The sequence below is a fragment of the Aethalodelphis obliquidens genome, unplaced genomic scaffold (assembly GCF_003676395.1).
Source record: "Aethalodelphis obliquidens isolate GAN/ISIS:26980383/991018 unplaced genomic scaffold, ASM367639v1 scaffold93, whole genome shotgun sequence".
Classification (NCBI taxonomy): Eukaryota; Metazoa; Chordata; class Mammalia; order Artiodactyla; family Delphinidae; genus Aethalodelphis; species Aethalodelphis obliquidens.
Genome location: NW_020838037.1, coordinates 4407832 through 4427828, shown reverse-complemented (window position 1 = coordinate 4427828; position 19997 = coordinate 4407832). Strand labels below are relative to the sequence as shown.

Genomic DNA, 19997 nt, shown 5'->3' with positions numbered 1-19997 from the left:
AACTTTTTCACACAGAGTGAACAAGGAAGAGATGAAGAGAAAGTGAGCTAGACAGAAGTCACAATATTTGTACCCTACTCTCAGAATTGGCTTCTCATCACTTTTGCCATATTCTTTCCTTAGAAGCAACTCCCTAAAACCAGTTCATGCTCAAGGTGAGGGAATTTCACAAGGATGGAGATGAATGCCAAGTGGCAGGGGTCACTGGGAGCACCTTAAAGGTTGCCTACCAGTAACTTACATTATGTAATTAAACACTATATAAAGGAGCTCTCTTTCTACAACAGGAAAAGCATAAAACTTAGAATGTGAAAACCTGACCTATCAGCTATCTATTGCTACGTAATAAACTACCCTGAAACTTAATGGCTGAAAACAAGAACAATCATTTATTCAGCTCATGAGTGTGTGGTTTGGGCAGGGTCTGGTGGAGAAGGCTTGTCTTTGCTTCATGTGACACCAGCTGAGTCGGTTCAGCTTAGAACAGGAGGGTCTACTTAATGGACGCTCAGTCACGGGGCTGGCTAGGTGGTGCTGATTATTGGCTGGTAGTTTATCGGGACTAATGGCTAGAGGCCTTGGTTGCTCTCTAGATGTCTCCACATGGGCCTCTCTATATGGACTACTTGGCTTCTTCACAACATGGTATCTTGGTTCTAAAAGTGTATACCCCAAGAAAGAGGAAATGAAAGCTGTGAATTTGTTAAGACCTAGATCTGAAAACCGATAAAGCGTCACTTCTCCCTTATTCTATTGGTCGGGTTGTCAAGGGGTGGGGTGGACATAGACCTCAACTCTCAATGGGAAGAGTATCAAGTAATTTTGGGACCATGTTTTGAAGCTGCTGCAGTCTGCCCTTTGGGCACAAATTATTTGCATTTCTCCCACATGTAAAATGCAGTCATCTCCTTCCATGTTTCCCGAGATGTCTCATTCCTTTACAGCCTCAGGCCGGATGTTGTCATCAAAATCAGGTGGAAGTATGGGTGAGGCTTCTTGGGTTTGGTTCTTCAAAAACAGTTTCTCAAGCATCGTTTTCAACTAAAGACCTATGATGTGCAGAGATAAGTTATTGTCCCCTACAAACCCAATATAAAATGGTAGGACAGGTAACTGCAATAGACATTCCCACTCAAAAAATGAGGAAATGGGAGGCTCACGTGTCCTTAGCAATTCTGAAATCTAAGCAAGCTTATGTTTTCAGTTCCTTTATTAGGATTCCATATTGTTCCCTGGGAATAATTATCCATGGCTCTTGGTTTTGCCCTCTGAGCTGTTGATTCTCGTCTCTTAATTATCCATACATTTCAATAAGATTTAGCCATGTTTGAAGCTGAGTGGTTTTCTCAACCTGCTTCCCACCCATAGGGATTCTGGGGTCCAAAGTTCTCTTTTAATTGTGCCCTCTTTTCCCCATTAATCCCAAACAGATGAAACTTACACCAGAACAGTATTCTAAGATTGTGAGTTTGCTTTGAATCTCATTGAGATTCACATTAGACAAAAACTATGGCCATAAATCTTGTGATAAGCCTTTTTCTCTACCTTAGGCTTCTTGTGTGTTGGCTGTGGGACAACACCCTTAAGATTCATTGAAGCCTTATTGTTTAACAGAAAGGATCTGCAAGGCATGCCCTTAAGGTCCCAAGAGTACTTTTGTCTGTCTGAGATTGTTTCCTCCCTTTCCTTTAAGTCCTCAAAGTCCCTTAGACCTCCACTATTCTCTTAGAAGCCCTTTATGTTTTCACTTACATTCTGTTGAAGGTTCTTGCAGCTTCAGCCCACCACTCAGTCTCAAATCTAGTGCCATATGTTTTAGGTTTTTGTTAAGGTAGAACCCTGCTTCTGGATACCAAAGAACTGTATCAGTTAAGTCTTGCTGTATAACAAATCCCACCAAAACTTACCAGGTTAAAACATAATAATTTTTAAAAAATCATTTTATTTTAAGCTTACAGAGCTGAAATTTGGGTAGACCTTGGTAGAGAAAGCTTGTCTCTTCCACTCCGCTCACTCATGTGGCTGGCAAGTCAGTGCTGCCTGAGAGCTGGGAGCCTCAGTTCATCTCCACATGGGCCTCTCCAAAAATTGGACTTCACAATATGTTGGATGGGTTCCAAGATCAAGAGTCACAAAAGACAGGAAATACAAGCAACCAATTTCTTAAGAAACTGGAACCACATCACTTCTGCTATATTCACAGGACACTTATTTAAGAAGAAGAGCAGACTTCAAGTCTCCACAGAATTGTCAAAGGATTTAGGGATCATGTTTTAAAGTCATCACACCTGTTTCAGTTCACAGCATAGCTCCAGCACTTAGCTACCATATTCCTAAGAAGGCTTACTTCATTCACCTAGAGTAATTGAACTAGATGTTTTCTAAGGTCTTTTTTTCACTGTAAGGTTTGTTATCTTACAATTTCCATTTTCCATACATTGTTGATATACTCTAGCCTGGAGTAGTTTCTCAGCTATGTAATCAGACAGTGTTTTGGGTTAAGAAATTGATGCTCTCTCCTTATTATTCCACTGGAGAAAAATAAATATTAAGTTTGAATGATAGTTACATAATATTTGAAAAATCCAGAAAACTCTCACAGAAAAGGAATATTATAATGAATGTATTAATGGAGAATGTCAGTTAAAAGAAGATCAGATATTAAAAAGGTAACTTTTTTAGAAAGGTTTTATTTATTTCTTTAATTTAGAGTATTTTCTGTTTTATTCTCTTTTTGTCATATATCTGGTGTGGTTTGGGAGATAAAATTTCTGTAATTCTGTAGGGACACAAGACTAGTTGTTTTTTGTCTTTACTACTTATAAAATGAATTTGTGAAATTTAATTTGATTTCATTACATATCATTTCAAGAAAACATGGTTTGCTACTTTCTATATACTGGTTTATGTTCATTTGTTTATTCTTTCAAGAATTTTTACTTAAAAATATTTTCTTTTAGAGAAACAGGTCAATTCATTCTGACTCTATTTATCATTCAATTTTAATGAGATAAGATCAAAGAAAAGACATATCTTTTTAAAAAGTTTTTTTATTAATTTTTTTATGGAGTATGGTTGCTTTACAATGTTGTGTTCGCCTCTACTGCACAACAAAATGAATCAGCCATACACACATACAGATATCCCCTCCCTTTTGGACTTCCTTCCCATTTAGTTTACCACAGTGCATTAGGTAGAGTTCCCTGTGCTATACAGTATGCTCCCATCAGTTGTCCATTTTATACATACACTGGGATTGACACATATACATTATTGATATTATGTATAAAATAGAAAAAAGACATATCTTAATGAAATGAATTCATGATACACATAATGTGAATTATGCCAAAATAGTTTCCCCATCACACTAATGTTAAAAGATCTTTTATATGTAATATTGTATATGTAAACTTAATTTTGATCCTTTTAAAATTGCAGTGTCCTCTCACATGGCAAAGCAAGTGGGAAGGTCCAGAAGATCCTTTACAATACCTTAGAGGTCTTGTAGCTCGTGCCCTTGCAATACAGGTAAGATGAAATTATTTAGTAATTGTATGACTGTATGACGATTGTACTACAAACTCTCATGTTGTTAACCATTCTGCTAGCAACTAGTGAAAATATTATGATTTTGTTCATAGAGCACTGTATATTCCTTTCTTATTCTGTCATCTGTGATTTTACCTAGCACTCTTTAAAAAAAGACAAAACAAAAAGACTGTGTTCTCTCTGTGTAGTGTGGCTTTTCATAATTTTTGAGAATTTAGAGAAAAATCTACAATTTTAATATAGATGGATCATATAGATGGTAACTGAAACTTATTCATAACTGTGACTAATTTGCTTTAGGGTATGTCCCCCCTACAGGGAGCTGCTTTTTTCTGTTTTGTTTTTTTCCAAATTGATCAAGTTTTTTCAGAGTGGCCCAGTCAGGTAAATGAAGGAAAATTGAACAGAATAAGGAACGATATAGACGGAGAAAGACAAGGTGATTATTTTTTTTTAAGGAATAGCAAATGTTATAGGTCAGTTGGTGCACGCAATGTACCACTTTTCCTGTATGGTTTTGCACTGTCTTACTGCCTTCTTCCTCTGCTTGTTACACTGCTTTCACAAATAACATTCTTTGTCATATCAGCTTATTAGGAGTAACTTGATCAGTGTCCTTCTAGATACAGCAATCCTCATTCATTTTTTTTTTTTTTTAGTAGTGCACATACCTGTCCACATCTTTAATTTTTCCCTTAGCAGAACACCCTGCTTTTTACCTTACAGAGAAAATTCAAGCTATGAAATATGACCACTTGAAAATGCCTACCCTTCCCTCCCACCTACAAATTTGTCTAAACCCACCCTCATCATCTTTGTTCTAATACAAAAGTAGTTGACCTTCTGCTGTTGAAGCCTCATCCGTAGAGCTGTATACTTGATTTCATCTCCTCTCATCTCTTTAGACACTTCCTCTAGGGGGGCCTTGCCTTGTGTAATTTCATCTTTTCCTCTCTTCTTACTCTATGCTGCCAGTCTGCCAATGGTACTCCTTTGAAGGGGCCAGAACTCATCTGAATGTTTATTTGGCTTCCAGTATAATCAACCTCTCAGTTGTAGGATTATTGAAGAAGAAACTACTGGATCTGAAAATGAGTTTAAAATTAGCAGGTAGAGAAGAACAAGGCAGAGACTCGGGTTTACCCATCTTCCTATCTACTGTGTATATGTCCAGACATAATCTATCAGTAAATGCCAGAAAAATGGAGGGAAGGAAGGATAGAGAAGTCAGAAGAGGAAGGACAAATAGTCCATCGGTGCTCTTAGAAAAATACAGAAATGCTCTGAAGTCCTTGGTATGTTATAATTGCATGGCTGTGATAATTTATCACTTAATGTATGTATCAGTATTATTTGCATTAGATTATTTTATAAAGGGCAGAAACTTTATTTGCTGCCAATGGGTAGCTTTTATTACACTATACGTGTAAGTATGCTTAATAATTATGCTTTGTGCATATAATAAATATATTATTGATACTGAAATTAATATCATTTAAAGCAGTTTTACATAAATTATTACAATTTTCTGGCATGATTATTCATACTGAGTATATTGTATACTGATCATCAAAACTGAAAACTTTTTCACTGTGTGATTTTCTAAAAAGCTTTATAGGCATTTAGCCTTAATTATAATGATAAAATATCCTTTTAACCTTCAGGATAATTTTCAGGCTTGACCATAGTTTATCTTATCTTTCTACCTAGGGAATATGCAATAATTCATCATTTATGTCACCACTTAAGGATATATTTTTATTGTTTTCCTGCCTTAATATTTTTTTTTCAGTTATGAATGTACAGATATCTGCTTCCCTAAGATAACCTTTAGTGTTTGGCATTCACTTTCCATCTAGTCAAGGGTCTGCCAGGTCCTTTGATTTCATACATGCCTTTTATGTTTCACAGATAAGTAACCAGAGCAACTTACAAAGTTTAGAGGAACAGCGTGGCTACTTAGGTGGGGAAGAAAGGGCTGAGAATATCGGGAGGGCAGGGAGAATTAGAAGTACTATTTTCAGAGATCTGAGAAAATGGCAGCTTTTGGTTATTTATGAAAGTGTAATGATCAGACTGATTCCAAATAGGTACACAGCAGGTTGAGCCCAGTTCCAGCCATGGTTTAAAATCCCAGAGCCTTTCATTTAGGGCATAACATATAGGAAACAGAACAAGCTACTGAGAGTATTACACATAGTGCCTGATCAATACAGGGGTTTTGTGCAAATAAGGTGAGAGTGACTGGGTCAAGATGGCATTCATTTATTTAGTCAGTCAAACATATTATAAGCAACAACTTTATGCTAAGCTCTGAGTGAAGTACTGGAGATAAAATGATTAGTCAATTGATACAGTTTCTGCCTCACAGAATTTAAATTTCTTACATTCATTCATTTAGCAATTAAAAATTCTATCTTGGTGCCATGCACTGTGCTGAGGTTGCTGAATATAGAATGGTAAACAAAATAGATATACATTGTGTCCCAAGGAACTGTCCTTACAATTTATCAGAAAAAATAGACAACCGAATAAACAGCAACAGTAAGAGTGACAAAGGAAGTCTAGTACTATGGGAGCAAATAGCAAGAGTACCTAACCTACATGGGAACAGGGAAGTGATGCTTAAGCTGAAAGCTTAGTAGGAATAGACCAAGCGAGGACAAGAGGAAAGACTGTGCCAGACAAGAGGAAGGTCAGAGTCAAGAGTAAGCCATGCACTTTTAATAACTAAAAGCGGAGCATAGAGCGCAAGGAGGGGTGTTCAGAGATTAGGCTGGTGGAGCAGGAAAGGCCATGTTATGATAATGTATTAAGGGATTATATTTGATCATAAGGGCAAAAGGGAACACTGTGGGATATTAAGGAGAGAAATCAGATTATGATTATATTTGATCATAAGGGCAAAAGGGAACACTGTGGGATATTAAGGAGAGAAATCAGATTATGTTTTAGAGGATCATTTTTCAATATGGAGAGAGTCTTACTCTACTGGGTGACATGGGTTTGAGACTGTCCTCTCAATGCTGGTGATTTAGAGAGAGCCAGAGAACCCTTAGGTACCCAAGCAGTCTCAGCCAAAGAGAGTCTTGCAGTCATTTATCCTATGGTCTCTAAGATCCTTTAGGGCAAGGACTTTTAAAAAAATAATAATTCCACTGTATTTCTAATACGTAGCATACTGCCTTCTGAATAAATGAATGAACAAATGAATGGACTAGATATATAAATATAATATAATATATATAACATATTATTTCCTATTGAGACCCTAGAATTATTTTCCTGACTTCGAGTTTTTCTGCTCTTTCTTCAGAAATAACATCTTCTGAGAGTTTCTTTGGTTCCTGATTTCCACTGTTTGTTTCCCCTTTGGCCTGCAGAATAGCCTCTACAGAAGTTCTCCCTAGTATAGTCTGATTTTTCTGTGTTGATCATTTTAAATTCCAGCATGTTCTCTACCCAGTTCATAAATCTGTGGGGTCAGCATTTGCCTTTTTCCCTCTGTCTTCATATTTTCAACTTCTCACAGTTGGATCCCTTGACTCTACGCCTGCAATTTCTGTTCCAACCTAGCTCATGAGTTGATTCTGTTTAAGGATATAAGACCTTCATATCGAGTACCCAGTTAGGCTTGGGTGTGCTAAACAGACCCAGTATTCTGCACATGTTTAATGGGCTCCTGAATGTCTCATTTTACTTCTACTGCTAACCAAACTTGGGGTGCCATGTGTCATTGGCAAGCTTTCATGACCATTTTTTAGGACTGAGCTTCTCAGTAGGTTCTTTCTTTCATTTTAAAATTTATAGTGACTTCTTGAACTCTACACAATTTTTTTGGCCTAACTCGAGCCAGTGGCTGGTACACTCATATACTACCAAATCCTGCCACCCATCATTCTTATGATGGAATCTTGTTTATATCAACTGTTAAGGTCCTTGAAATCTGGGGTGATTTAAGCAATAAAAAGAATTAGTTATTATTGTTGTTATTATTATTAATAAATGCCATTCGGCGTGACATATAAACTATCCTTAGAGTTTATCAGGAAAGACAACAAATAAGCCACAACAATCAAAATGATAAAGGAAGTGCAGTACTCTAGGAATAAATAGCAGAAGTACTACAACCTAGAAGCACTTAATGCTATCTCCATTCCTGTAATGGCCTGAATTAAGTCTGAATTAGGCCTCATTTGGGCACTGTGTAGTAGACTATACCAAAGTACCTTTTCTATCAGCAGACGCTAATGTTATGTTGCTTCCTTCCATCCCCTCCCACTGTGGAACGCTGGGAAGCATATTTTTCCCTCGTATAGGCATCAGCCCCTTCACTCTTATGTTTTTCTGAGATTCTTTTTAGGTGCTGCTTCCTATTTTTTGTTCAAATATTCGGGCACACAGTTTCTCGCATGTCTGCAAAGATGCTTGTTGTTAGCCACATAGATTGCTTTAACTTTTTCACTTTGCATTTTACTTCTATGGCCCACTTCAAGAAAACTAATTCTTCACTGAAAAAAAAATATCTGTGGGCCTCTAGCTCTTATTTCTTCCCCTTTAACCCTAATTATCACTAATACATCAGACTGGCATTTCTAGATCTAGAAATGTGGCTCGTTACACCCTTTTTGGGTTCATCTAAATAGCTCTTCTCACTTCCCTAGCAGTAAAATGTACTAGTGACCTATATTTGAGCTTCAGATCACTTTCTTTTCTTTCAGTGCACCACTTCAAACATATACTCAAACTTTTTGAATGATCAAATGAAGGATAGAAAGAAAAATGAATATTTATAAGAACTGAGCATATTTTGGATCTCAGGCATACATGTGCTTTAGACACAATCTAGTAATATTCATAATATATGAGGTACATATTTTTATTTCCATTTTTAAAGATGCGAAAAGTAAAACCCCATATTCAAGAATAGTTTACAAAATGTGTATGATAAATGATAGAACTCACACTCAAATTCCCTTTCTATAATAATATCTCAGAGTTTTTGATATCTATCAGCAACATTTTTAAAAGATGTTTCTACCCCTTGAAACCTTTTTATAAGTTGGCCTCAAGGTCACCACACACTTCTGTTTTTTTATCTGTCTATTTCTCTGGCTTTTCTATTCCCTCATCTCTAATTGGATTCCCTAGAGCACAGTCCTCTGTCCTTTTCTATCTGTACTCCACCCATAGTGATCTCATGCCTATGAATCCCATCTAAACTTTTATTATTCTCAGATTTATAGCTCCAGCCCAGTATTCTCCCCTAACTCTGGTGTATACTCAGTATTTTCACTTGGATGTTTAATAAACATCTCAAACTTAACATATTCAAAACTGAACTCCTGCCCTTTACTGAAAAACTTGTGCTACCCGCAGTCTTTCCTGTAAAAGTAAATGACATCTCCACCTTTCTTGAGGCATAGGCACAAGGTCTTGGAATCATTGTTAACTCTTCTCTCATATACTGCATCCATTCAATCAGAAAAATTACCTTGGTTGTACGTTCAAAATATATTCTGAGACACCTCTCACCACTTTCACTGCTACTACCTTGATTGAAGTCATTATTGGTGCAGCTGCCACCTGACTAGTCCTGCTTCCACCCTGGTCTCCTTTCTGGTCAGTTCTCAACCCAGCAGTCTAAATATTCTGGTTAAAGCATCAGATTATATCACTCCTCTCTTGGAAATTTCCCCACGGTTTCTCGTCTCATCCAGAGTAACAAAATCCTTATAGCAACCTACAAGATCTGGCCCGTTTACCTCTCTGATTTCCTCTCCTACTTTTTGCTTCCTAATTTATTCTGTTCCAGCCATACTGGTCTCCTTGCTTTTCAATGAACAGCCTGGCACACTCCCTCAAAGGGACTTTATTCTTCCTGTTTCCTCTACCTGGAATGCTCTCCCTCAGATATCTGCAAGGAAGTTTCTTTTTTCCTTGTTTCTTCTTTTTTTTTTTTCAAGGAAAGAAGTTTCTTTATCCCTTCAGGACCATCCTATTTCAGATTGTAACCCTCCTCTTCCTTGATACTTTACATCCTGTTTCCCTTTTAAATTTTTTTTCCATAGCCTATATCTCCACCTAATAGTGTATATATTTTACTTGTTTGTTTGTTTGTTTTCTCTGAATTCCTCCACTAAAATGGAAGCTTGATAAGGGCAGAGATTTTTGTCTGTTTACTGCTCTATCCAAGCATGTAGAACAGTGGCTTACACAAGTAGGTTTTTCAATAAATATCTGTTGAATAAATGAATGATTCAGTCAATCTTAGGGTTATTCTCAAGCAAACTGACATAAATCTCTTTCATGCTTCCCAATCATCATGATTCATACACCTGCTGAGATGTATTTTTGTAGTACCCATGAGATATTTCTGAGATTTTAGCTTCTATTTAAATCTACCCAATGAACACTATTGTTCAACTTTATACTCTGTTCCACCATCTAACATTTGAAGGCTTGTTTAATTTTCTCTTAAGATCTTGAACTTTAAAAGTAATTTTATTAAAATTACATTGTTTACTTTTCTTTCATTTTCTGAGGTGTCTTAATCAATTTTGCAAGGTTCTGCAATACTTTGCATTCCTGAGAAGGGAATCTCTTTTTTTCCCCTAACTCAGTAACTTTCACAGTCATTACTGCAATGTTTTACACATACTGGGTACTCCGTAAAAATATTCATAGGAAAACTTACATAAACAAAATTGAAAAAATAGTCTGTATGTGGTCAAAAACCTCCAGCATCCCTATTTTCATGTACTATACTCAGCTAGAAGAGCCACCTTACGGGTATTTTTTATTCATATTCTTTAATTTATTCATCATTTGGTGAATGTTTATTGAATTTTTATTATGTGCCATTCATTGCTCTGCCAATAAGAATCTCTACATTTAGTGGAGATATATAATAAATAAATACATTAAATTAGAATTGCATAGAAAAATACATCTTTGCCAAAATCCTGAGATTTAAGATTAACATACAGTCAAACTTTAAATTGGATTATCACCATTATAGAATGAACTTAGGGTATAGTATATCTGAAATTTTATCCAATAAAATATAGCTATTACTATAGCAGTAGAATTACAGAATTTTAGGCGTCAGATTTTGTACAGAGACAATAATTTCTCAATACTGTCAGCTGATTACTTCTGCCTATAGTCAACTCTCTTGCACATTTGGAATACTAAACAGTAGTCTATGATGATTGGCAGTTTTATAGAAGCAATCCTATAAACCATGCTATTTGTACTGCTTGCAGAAGATAAATCTTGGGTCTAGAAATGTGACAGTATAGCAACATAATTGGCTTTCAAGATAACAAAATCTTCTCTGAATTTTTATGTGCATCTCAGCGTTTATCACATGCATACCAATTTCAGCAGCTACCTGGAGTATCACAGTAAGGGGATCTTTACAGCAGAAAACATGCAGAGAATTTAAACTCTTAAGACAAGTTTGGTTTTTTGAAGAACTGGCAGGTTCTAGCAAACAAATTACTTTCCCTGAAAGTAACCGGTGATTGTTAGTAACATTTGCTATGTTGGTACTCTTATTTTCAAAACACTGTTTCAAGGCTTTCCTTGCTTTATACAGCCATTTTTACCACTTAAAGTATTCTATTACATCTGGTATGAACATAGTTTATTAGTATAAAACAAGACAATTGAAAAATGTCTTTTATGTCATATAGTTTTATCTTTGGTTAAAGAAGAAGAATGAAAGTAGTTGACAATTTTTCTGCTATAGTCAATAAGTCTGTCCTATCAAATACTGTTATTATTTCTGAAAACCCAATGGAAAGTTATGAACAAAACATGTGAACCTTTGATTCCTAAATCAGTCATAGTCCTCACCATCATTGTCAATGATAAGTGCATGCTGATTTTCCATTCTATAATGTATCTTCTATCAGGTTCACTTTGTTGTTAGCTATATGCAGCTGGAAGACTCTTCACAAGCAAGAAAAGCGGCGATTGGTTTCATTGTTAATTTACACATTGTCACACTTTAAAAGGACTTTAAGATATATACGCTTATCTAATTGTCTATTGCACATAATATTAAAGTAGAATATTTAATATTACTACCAATAATATTAACTTGTTTGTGAATAGTAAAAATAGTTTAGGAAAATATATTTCAGTAACATGTTTTCTAGGAAGAACCTTGAACATAAGGTCTATAGCTTAAAGAAATCTCAAAACTCCTCATACTTCATGTCCTGAAAATGATTGTTAATCTATATTAATGATTTTGTCAGGCTTTTTTTTAACCGCCACAAATTCGAAACCTCAATGAAAAATTGTTCCTAAATAAATATTCCTTTTAATGTCTATTGTTTTGAAATTGTAAAAGTGAGAAAATAAATATTTGATGTATCTAATTTTTCTTTATTTCTTTCTTTTCTGTATTTTTAAAAATTGTTTATGCCTAGATTGAAGATGATTTATATTGGATTTTTTTGTAAATGATATTAGGGCCTTGTTTCTCCTTGAGAAAATTCAAGATGGCAAAGCTAATATTTCATTGTTACTTCATTCTCACAAGATAGAAAGTATTCCCAACTAGAACTTGAAGGACTCATGTTAAATAAAACTAAGTAACCTACAATTAAATTTTGTTCTTAATAATAATTTTATTTAGTGTTGCAAATGCAAGTATGTCAAACAATTTTACAAAGGTCTGAATTTCAAGATAACCAAATATGTATATTATTCTTCATACTAGTTAAATTTTTATTAATATTTCTTGACTAAAATGCTTCCAACATTTTTCCTTACACTTGTCTAGCTATTGTAGTCTCTCAATATTTGTAATAATTATCAATTTCTCTATTTATTGAACTCTAGAGTTCTTAATTTTCTTATATAAAATTAACAGTTTTCACGATTATTTTTAAAACTTTACTCTTGCAATAATAAACTCTCATTTATAGTTTAGAGCAAGAGAATTTCATCCTATAGAGCACATAGGGAGTTATTTTCACTCCAAGTGGCATGTAAAATGCCCATTTATATGTGATAGTAAATAATCTAATATTTTAAATAAATCTAAATGTCATACCTTGTTGGCATTTGCAACATTGTTACACTTATTAGATAGGGTAGTAACATCTGTGCTTATACACATATTTATATTATTCATTTCTGGGAATGTCAGGACATTTTTAAAGTAAGCATCTATTTATTGGGCCTGCCAGAAGGTGAAGGCAAATAGTAGATCTTGATGAAATATTGAAGCTGAACTGAACTTTATATCTAATAAATATCAGTATGCTGTAGAGAAAATTGATGTAGATTAAAGGATTTAGAAAGTTAATGGGTTGAAAAGGGTGACACTTCAGCATGAGTGGTCCGGTAAGGCCACTTAGGAGGTGATATTTAAACAGAGACTTGAATGAAGTAAGAAAGCAAATCATGAACATATCTGAGGGAAAAACAGATGTAGGCAGGGAACAGGCTAACTAGTTAAGAGGTTATTGCAGTAATCCAAGTGATAATATGGTGGTGTTATGGATTAGGGTGGTGGATGTGGAAATGAAGAAGTGCTAAGATTTTTATATCAGACCTGTGAATTTGGCTGTGGGACATGGGAGAGATATAAAAAATAATTTCAAGGTTTTGGCCTGAGCAATCAATTGAATTTCTCACTGAGCTGAAGGATTCTGGTGATAAAGAAGATTTCCTAGAGAAGAGGAAGGTGGTCTTGCAAATTTAGAATTCTGATTTGAACATGTTTAGATAACTGTTAAACATCATGGTGGAAATGTCAGAAAAGTAAGTGACAGGAAACAGGTAGGAAGGAGTAGCAGATACAATATTGGGAATCATAAGCATACTGGTCTTTAAAACTATAGGATTGACCAAGTAATGGTCCTGAGTACACCCCAATATTGGGAATTCCAGGAAAGGAGGAGGAGTCAATGATGGACACCAAGAAGTTATAGTCAGGAAGACAGAAGAAAGACTGGGAGACTGTAGTGATTGAGAAGCCAAGAGAAGAAAGTGTTTTAAGAAGGTCAAAGTGTTTTAAAAAGGTCAAATACTATAGATGAAATTAGACAATGTTTTTTTGTTATGAAGTGGCACAGATAAATATCAATAGGATAATAGCTGGTGAGAAGAAGGACCAAGAGAGGGTATTTTTTGGTTTGGTTTGGTTTTTAGTGGGAACTATTTCACCATATCTGTATCCAATCTTTATCTTTCAAGTTTGCAAAGTTTTTAAATGTGTGTACGTGTATCTCCCTCCTCCTAGAACTGGGTAGAGAGAGCTGAAAACCAGACTCTTCTCTCCGATACACTTGACCTATCAGAACTCTTCCACCCAGACACATTTCTGAATGCGCTTCGCCAGGAAACTGCAAGGTAAATAGAATGAAATACTTATTTGTCTGAGAGGGTAATTATACTTTGATTTGTTCACTTCTGATCACATTCCCTTGATTGTCAAGAAATAAATTTATTGTTGAATCCAGATAGTTGTATTATTTCTTAATACTTGACGTTTAATAACAGTAAACTTCTAGTTTAGAGAACACTGCTTTCAATTATGATGTGTTTTATATTAGAATTGAAAAAGGCAAAACAATTTTTAAAATTTTGGTCATTTATTTATCTAGACCTATTGTGTCCAATATGGTAGGCAGAAGTCAAATGATGCTATTTAAATTTAAATGATTTATTCCTGATATTAGTGGATATGGTTTCAGTTTTTCACCATTCAGAATGATGTTGGCTGAGGGTTTGTCATATGTGGCCTGTATTATGTTGAGGTAAGTTCCCTCTGTGCCTACTTTCTGGAGAGACTTTATCATAAATGGGTGTTGAATTTTGTCGAAAGCTTTTTCTGCATCTGTTGAGATGATCGTATGTTTTTTCTCCTTCAATTTGTTAATATGGTGTATCACATTGATTGATTTGCGTATATTGAAGAATCCTTGCATTCCTGGGATAAAACCCACTTGATCATGGTGTATGATCCTTTTAATGTGCTGCTGGATTCTGTTTGCTAGTATTTTGTTGAGGATTTTTGCATCTATGTTCATCAGTGATATTGGCCTGTAGTTGTCTTTTTTTGTGACATCTGTCTGGTTTTGGTATCAGGGCCTCATAGAATGAGATTAGGAGTGTTCCTCTCTTTGCTATATTTTGGAAGAGTTTGAGAAGGATAGTATTCACCTGTAAAGCCATCTGGTCCTGGTCTTTTCTTTGTTGGAAAATTAATCACAGTTTGTTGGAAGATTTTTAACACAGTTTCAATTTCAGTGCTTGTGATTGGTCCATTTATATTTTCTATTTCTTCCTGGTTCAGTCTCAGAAGGTTGTGCTTTTCAAAGAATTTGTCCATTTCTTCCAGTTGTCCATTTTACTAGTATATAATTGCTTGTAATAATCTCTCATGATCCTTTGTATTTCTGCAGTGTCAGTTGTTACTTCTTTTTCATTTCTAATTCTATTGATTTGAGTCTTCTCCCTTTTTTTCTTGAAGAGTCTGGCTAATGGTTTATCAATTTTATTTATCTTCGTAAAGAACCAGCTTTTAGTTTTATTGATCTTTGCTATCGTTTCCTTCACTGTTTACGGATGATGTGATACTTACGATACATAGAGAATCCTAAAGATGCTACCAGAAAACTACTACAGCTAATCAATGAATTTGGTAAAGTAGCAGGAAACAAAATTAATGCACAGGAATCTGTTGCATTCCTATACACTAATGATGAAAAATCTGAAAGAGAAATTAAGGAAAAACTCCCAGTTACCACTGCAACAAAAAGAATAAAATACCTAGGAATAAACCTACCTAAGGAGACAAAAGACCTGTATGCAGAAAACTATAAGACACTGATGAAAGAAATTAAAGATGATACAAACAGATGGAGAGCTATACCATATACTTGGATTGGAAGAATCAACATTGTGAAAATGACTCTACTACCCAAAGCAATCTACAGATTCAATGCAATCCCTATCAACCTACCACTGGCACTTTTCACAGAACTAGAACAAAAAAATTCACAATTAGTATGGAAACATAAAAGACCCTGAATAGCCGAAGCAATCTTGAGAAAGAAAAACAGAGCTGGAGGAATCAGGCTCCCTGACCTCAGACTATACTACAAAAGCTACAGTAATCAAGACAGTATGGTACTGGCAAAAAAACAGACATGTAGATCAATGGAACAGATAGAAAGCCCAGAGATAAACCCACTCATATGGTCACCTTATCTTTGATAAAGGAGGCAAGAATATACGATGGAGCAATGACACTCTCTTCAATAAGTGGTGCTGGGAAAACTGGACAGCCACATGTGAAAAATGAAATTAGAACACTCCCTAACACCATACACAAAAATAAACTCAGATGGATTAAAGACCTAAATGTAAGGCCAGACACGATAAAACTCTTAGAGGAAAACATAGGCAGAGCACTCTATGACATAAATCACAGCAAGATCCTTTTTGACCCACCTCCTAGAGAAGTGGAAATAAAAACAAAAATAAACAAATGGGACCTAATGAAACTTCAAAGCTTTTGCACAGTAGAGGAAACCATAAACAAGACGAAAAGCCAACCCTCAAAATGAGAGAAACTATTTGCAAACATAGCAACTAACAAAGGATTAATCTCCAAATATACAACTCATGCAGCTCAATATCAAAAGAAAAACCCAATCCAAAAATGGGCAGAAGACCTAAATAGACATTTCTCCAGAGAAGATATACAGATTGCCAACAGACACGTGTAAGGATGCTCAACATCACTAATCATTAGGGAAATGCAAATCAAAACTAAAGTGAGGTATTGCCTCACAGCAGTCAGAATGGCCATCATCAAAAATCTACAAACAATAAATGCTGGAGAGGGTGTGGAGAAAAGGGAACCCTCTTGCACTGTTGATGGGAATGTAAATTGATGCAGCCACTATGGAGAACCGTATGGAGGTTCCTTGAAAACTAAAAATAGAACTACCATACAACCCAGCAATCCCACTACTGGGCATATACCCTGAGAAAACCATAATTCAAAAAGAGTCATGTACCACACTGTTCATTGCAGCTGTATTTACAATAGCCAGAACATGGAAGCAACCTAAGTGTCCATTGACAGATGAATGGATAAAGAAGATGTGGCACATATTACAATGGAATATTACTCAGCCATAAAAAAAACGAAATTGAGTTGTTTGTAGTAAGGTGGATGGACCTAGAGACTGTCATACAGAATGAAGTAAGTCAGAAAGAGAAAAACAAATACCATATGCTAAGGCATATATATGGAATCTAAAAAAAATAGTTCTGAAGAACCTAGGGGCACAACTAAAATAAAGTCACAGACATAGAGAATGGACTTGAGGACACAGGGATGGGGAAGGGTAAGCTGGGATGAAGTGAAAGAGTGGCATGGACATATATACACTACCAAATTTAAAATAGCTAGTGGGAAGCAGCCTTATAGCACAGGGAGATCAGCTCCCTGCTTGTGACCACCTAGAGGGGTGGGATAAGGGAGGGTGGGAGGGAGACGCAAGAGGTAGGGGATATGGGGATATATGTATACATATAGCTGATTCACTTTGTTATACAGCAGCAACTAACACAACATTGTAATGCAATTGTACTCCAATGAAGATGTAAAAAAGAAATTAAATGATTTAAAGTTAAAATGGATTAAGGAGACTAGATGGTTGCATAAGAGGATGTGACCCTCATCTTCTCCCCTGAACAAATCCGAAATACATCTACAGGAGGAGCATTTCTCAGTGAAAACTAACTGGAACTGGTAGAAGGACTCCTTTAAAACCGAGGCTGTAAGAAAAATACACATGTAATCAGGTAGGAAGGGAAGAAAAGCAATCAAATCAGGACCTGTGCCCCAGAGAGGGGACTCAGAGGAAAAGGGTGATTATATGGGCAGACCCTAGCCCTGGGGAGTGAGTGGGTCAAGCCACAGAGTAGGCATCCCAGTCCTGGGGTCCTACATGGAGGAAATAAGCCCCCTCACTGGTTGGAGGAACACTGTGACAAATAGAAGGGCTGGGAGAATCCTGGGCTCCATTCAAGAGGAGTGTGTGTGCACTGGCTAGCCTCTGGGGCAAGGTGGAGAGAGGTCTGCTCTAGTGGCTGCTGAGTTTCCCATGACTGCCTCATCATACACCCCAGACTGAGCTAAGCAAAAGCTCTGGCCCCTCTTAGTCCATGCCACAGTATGGCACTGGATCTGGGGTGGCCAGGACCAGGGAAAAGACTTGACTTTGGAATGCAGAGGTGATTTAGTCCCAGGGTGGACCCTGGGTGGGCTGTGGTGGCCATTGTTGGCACTTACTCAAGTGGTGCCCTAGAAGCAGTCCAGAGGGCAGCCGCTGTACACCACAGCTCAACCCACCACCTTGCCCCAGTATACACAGAGAAACCACAGAGGCCCTGCCTCCCCTTTGGGGCACAGAGGAGGTTGGAGATAGTGATCAGTTGTGAGAGACAAAGAGGTCTTGCCCCCATGGCAGGGAAGAGAGGTCTGCTCTAGTGGCTGCCTGTTTTCCTCCAACCACCTCATCATGTGCCTCAGCTCAAGCTAAGCAAATGGTTGGACCCCACTTAGTCCATGCCACAGCACAGCCCTTGATCTGGGGCGGCTGCGACCAGGGAAAAGACTCAACCGTGGTCTGTGGCTGAGCAGAACCACAGATGCCTGCACAGACAGCACATTGGACTGCTGTATGCACATGAACCTCACTTGATTCAGCACTCCCCTCCTGGGACAAAATTCCTGGTGTGGGGAGTGGGGAAAACCCACACTTAAAGGAAATGGAGCCAGTTCAAGCCTGACACACAGGTCTTCTTCTGCAGCAACATGGGATCAGACCCCAACCCTGGGAGGGCAGTGATGGTTACTGACCAGAGAAGAAGCCTTGCCTCACACCCCAGGCCAGCTCTGTCTCCAGCCCCACCACTTACCAAGGCGATAGCTGCCAGCACACTCTGAGGAAAGACATGACTGGCATCCACATCAAATCCAGCTCTCCCACCAAAGGCATTGAACATATGTAGTCAGCATAGAGACACTCAAACATAAGAACACCCCTTTAAGATGCAATAGGTAACTGTTTCACCTAAATTCATAGAGGCAGAGAGAGTTAAGTCTAAAAAAATGAAAAGGCAGAGGAACTACTCTCAATTGAAAGATCAAGAGAAAAAATAAATAATGAAAGAGAAATAAACAATTTACCAGATAAAGAGTTAGACACATTGGTAGTGAAAATGTTACTTGAATTAGGAAAAAGAATTGATCTAAAAAATGAACATGTTCTCAAGGAACTAGAAAATATAAAGATCCAGTCAAAAATAAATAATTTAATAGCTGAAATAACACATTAGAAGGAATGAATAGCAGACTAAGTGATATAGAAGAATGCATAAGTGATCTGGAAGACAGAATAATGGAAATCATCCAATCAGAGCACCAGGAGAAAAAAAAAATTTTTTTTAAAAAGCAATCTAAGAAACATGTCTGATAACATTAAGTGTCCCAACTTTAGCATTTTAGTGGTTCCAGAAAGAGACGAGAGAGAGAAGGAGAGTGAAAATGTATTTGAGGAAATTGTGTCTGAAAACTTCAGAAACCTGAAGAAGGAAATAGATATCTAGGTACAGGAAGTACAGAGGGTCTCAAACAAGATGAACCCAAACAGACCCACACCAAGATATATCATAATTAAAATGGAAAAATTTTTAAATAGAGAATTCTAAAGGCAGCAAGAAAAAAATAGAGAGCCGTACACAAGGGAATCACCGTAAGGCTATCAACTGATTTCTCTGCAGAAACATTGCAGGCCAGAAAGGATATATTTAAAATCCTGAAAAGGAAACACCTGCAAGCTAGGATACTCTACCCAATAAAATTATCATTTAGAATAGAAAAAGAGATAAAGAATTTCTCAGACAAGCAAAAACTAAAAGAATTCATCAATACTAAACCTACCCTAAAAGAACTGTTGAAGGATCTCTAAATGGAAAATAAGTAAGAATCTATAGGAAATGGAAAATCCCAGTAGGAAAGATAAATATATAGTAAATGTTGAAGATCACTTAAATAAGTCAGTACATAGGTTAAAAGACAAAAAGTGTAAAAGCAACTATAACTACAACAAACAGCTAAGGGATAAACATGAAGATGTAAAATATGACACAAAAAACAAAAATGTCGGGGACGGTAGTAAAAATGTATATCTTTTAAAATGGTTTGAACTTAAATGACTGTCAGTTTAAATCAAGTAGATATAATTATGGGTCAACACACATGAACCTAGGGTAACCACAAATCAAAAACCTACAATACACACACAAAAACTAAAAAGAAAGGAGCACAAGCATAGTACTAAAGAAAATTGTCAAACCACTAGAGAAGAAACAAAGATGTGAACAGAAAAAGCTAC

At 36.5% G+C, this 19997-nt stretch overlaps 1 protein-coding gene across 1 annotated transcript in view; it reads left to right on the top strand.

The window, feature by feature from the left end:
* DYNC2H1 (dynein cytoplasmic 2 heavy chain 1) overlaps positions 1-19997 on the top strand; it is a 373792-nt gene that overhangs the window by 326477 nt on the left and 27318 nt on the right. Inside the window, exons 85-86 of the mRNA XM_027095669.1 lie at positions 3442-3531; positions 13820-13929. Of these exons, the coding sequence (XP_026951470.1) occupies positions 3442-3531; positions 13820-13929 (200 nt within the window). The remainder of the gene's footprint in view (positions 1-3441; positions 3532-13819; positions 13930-19997) is intronic.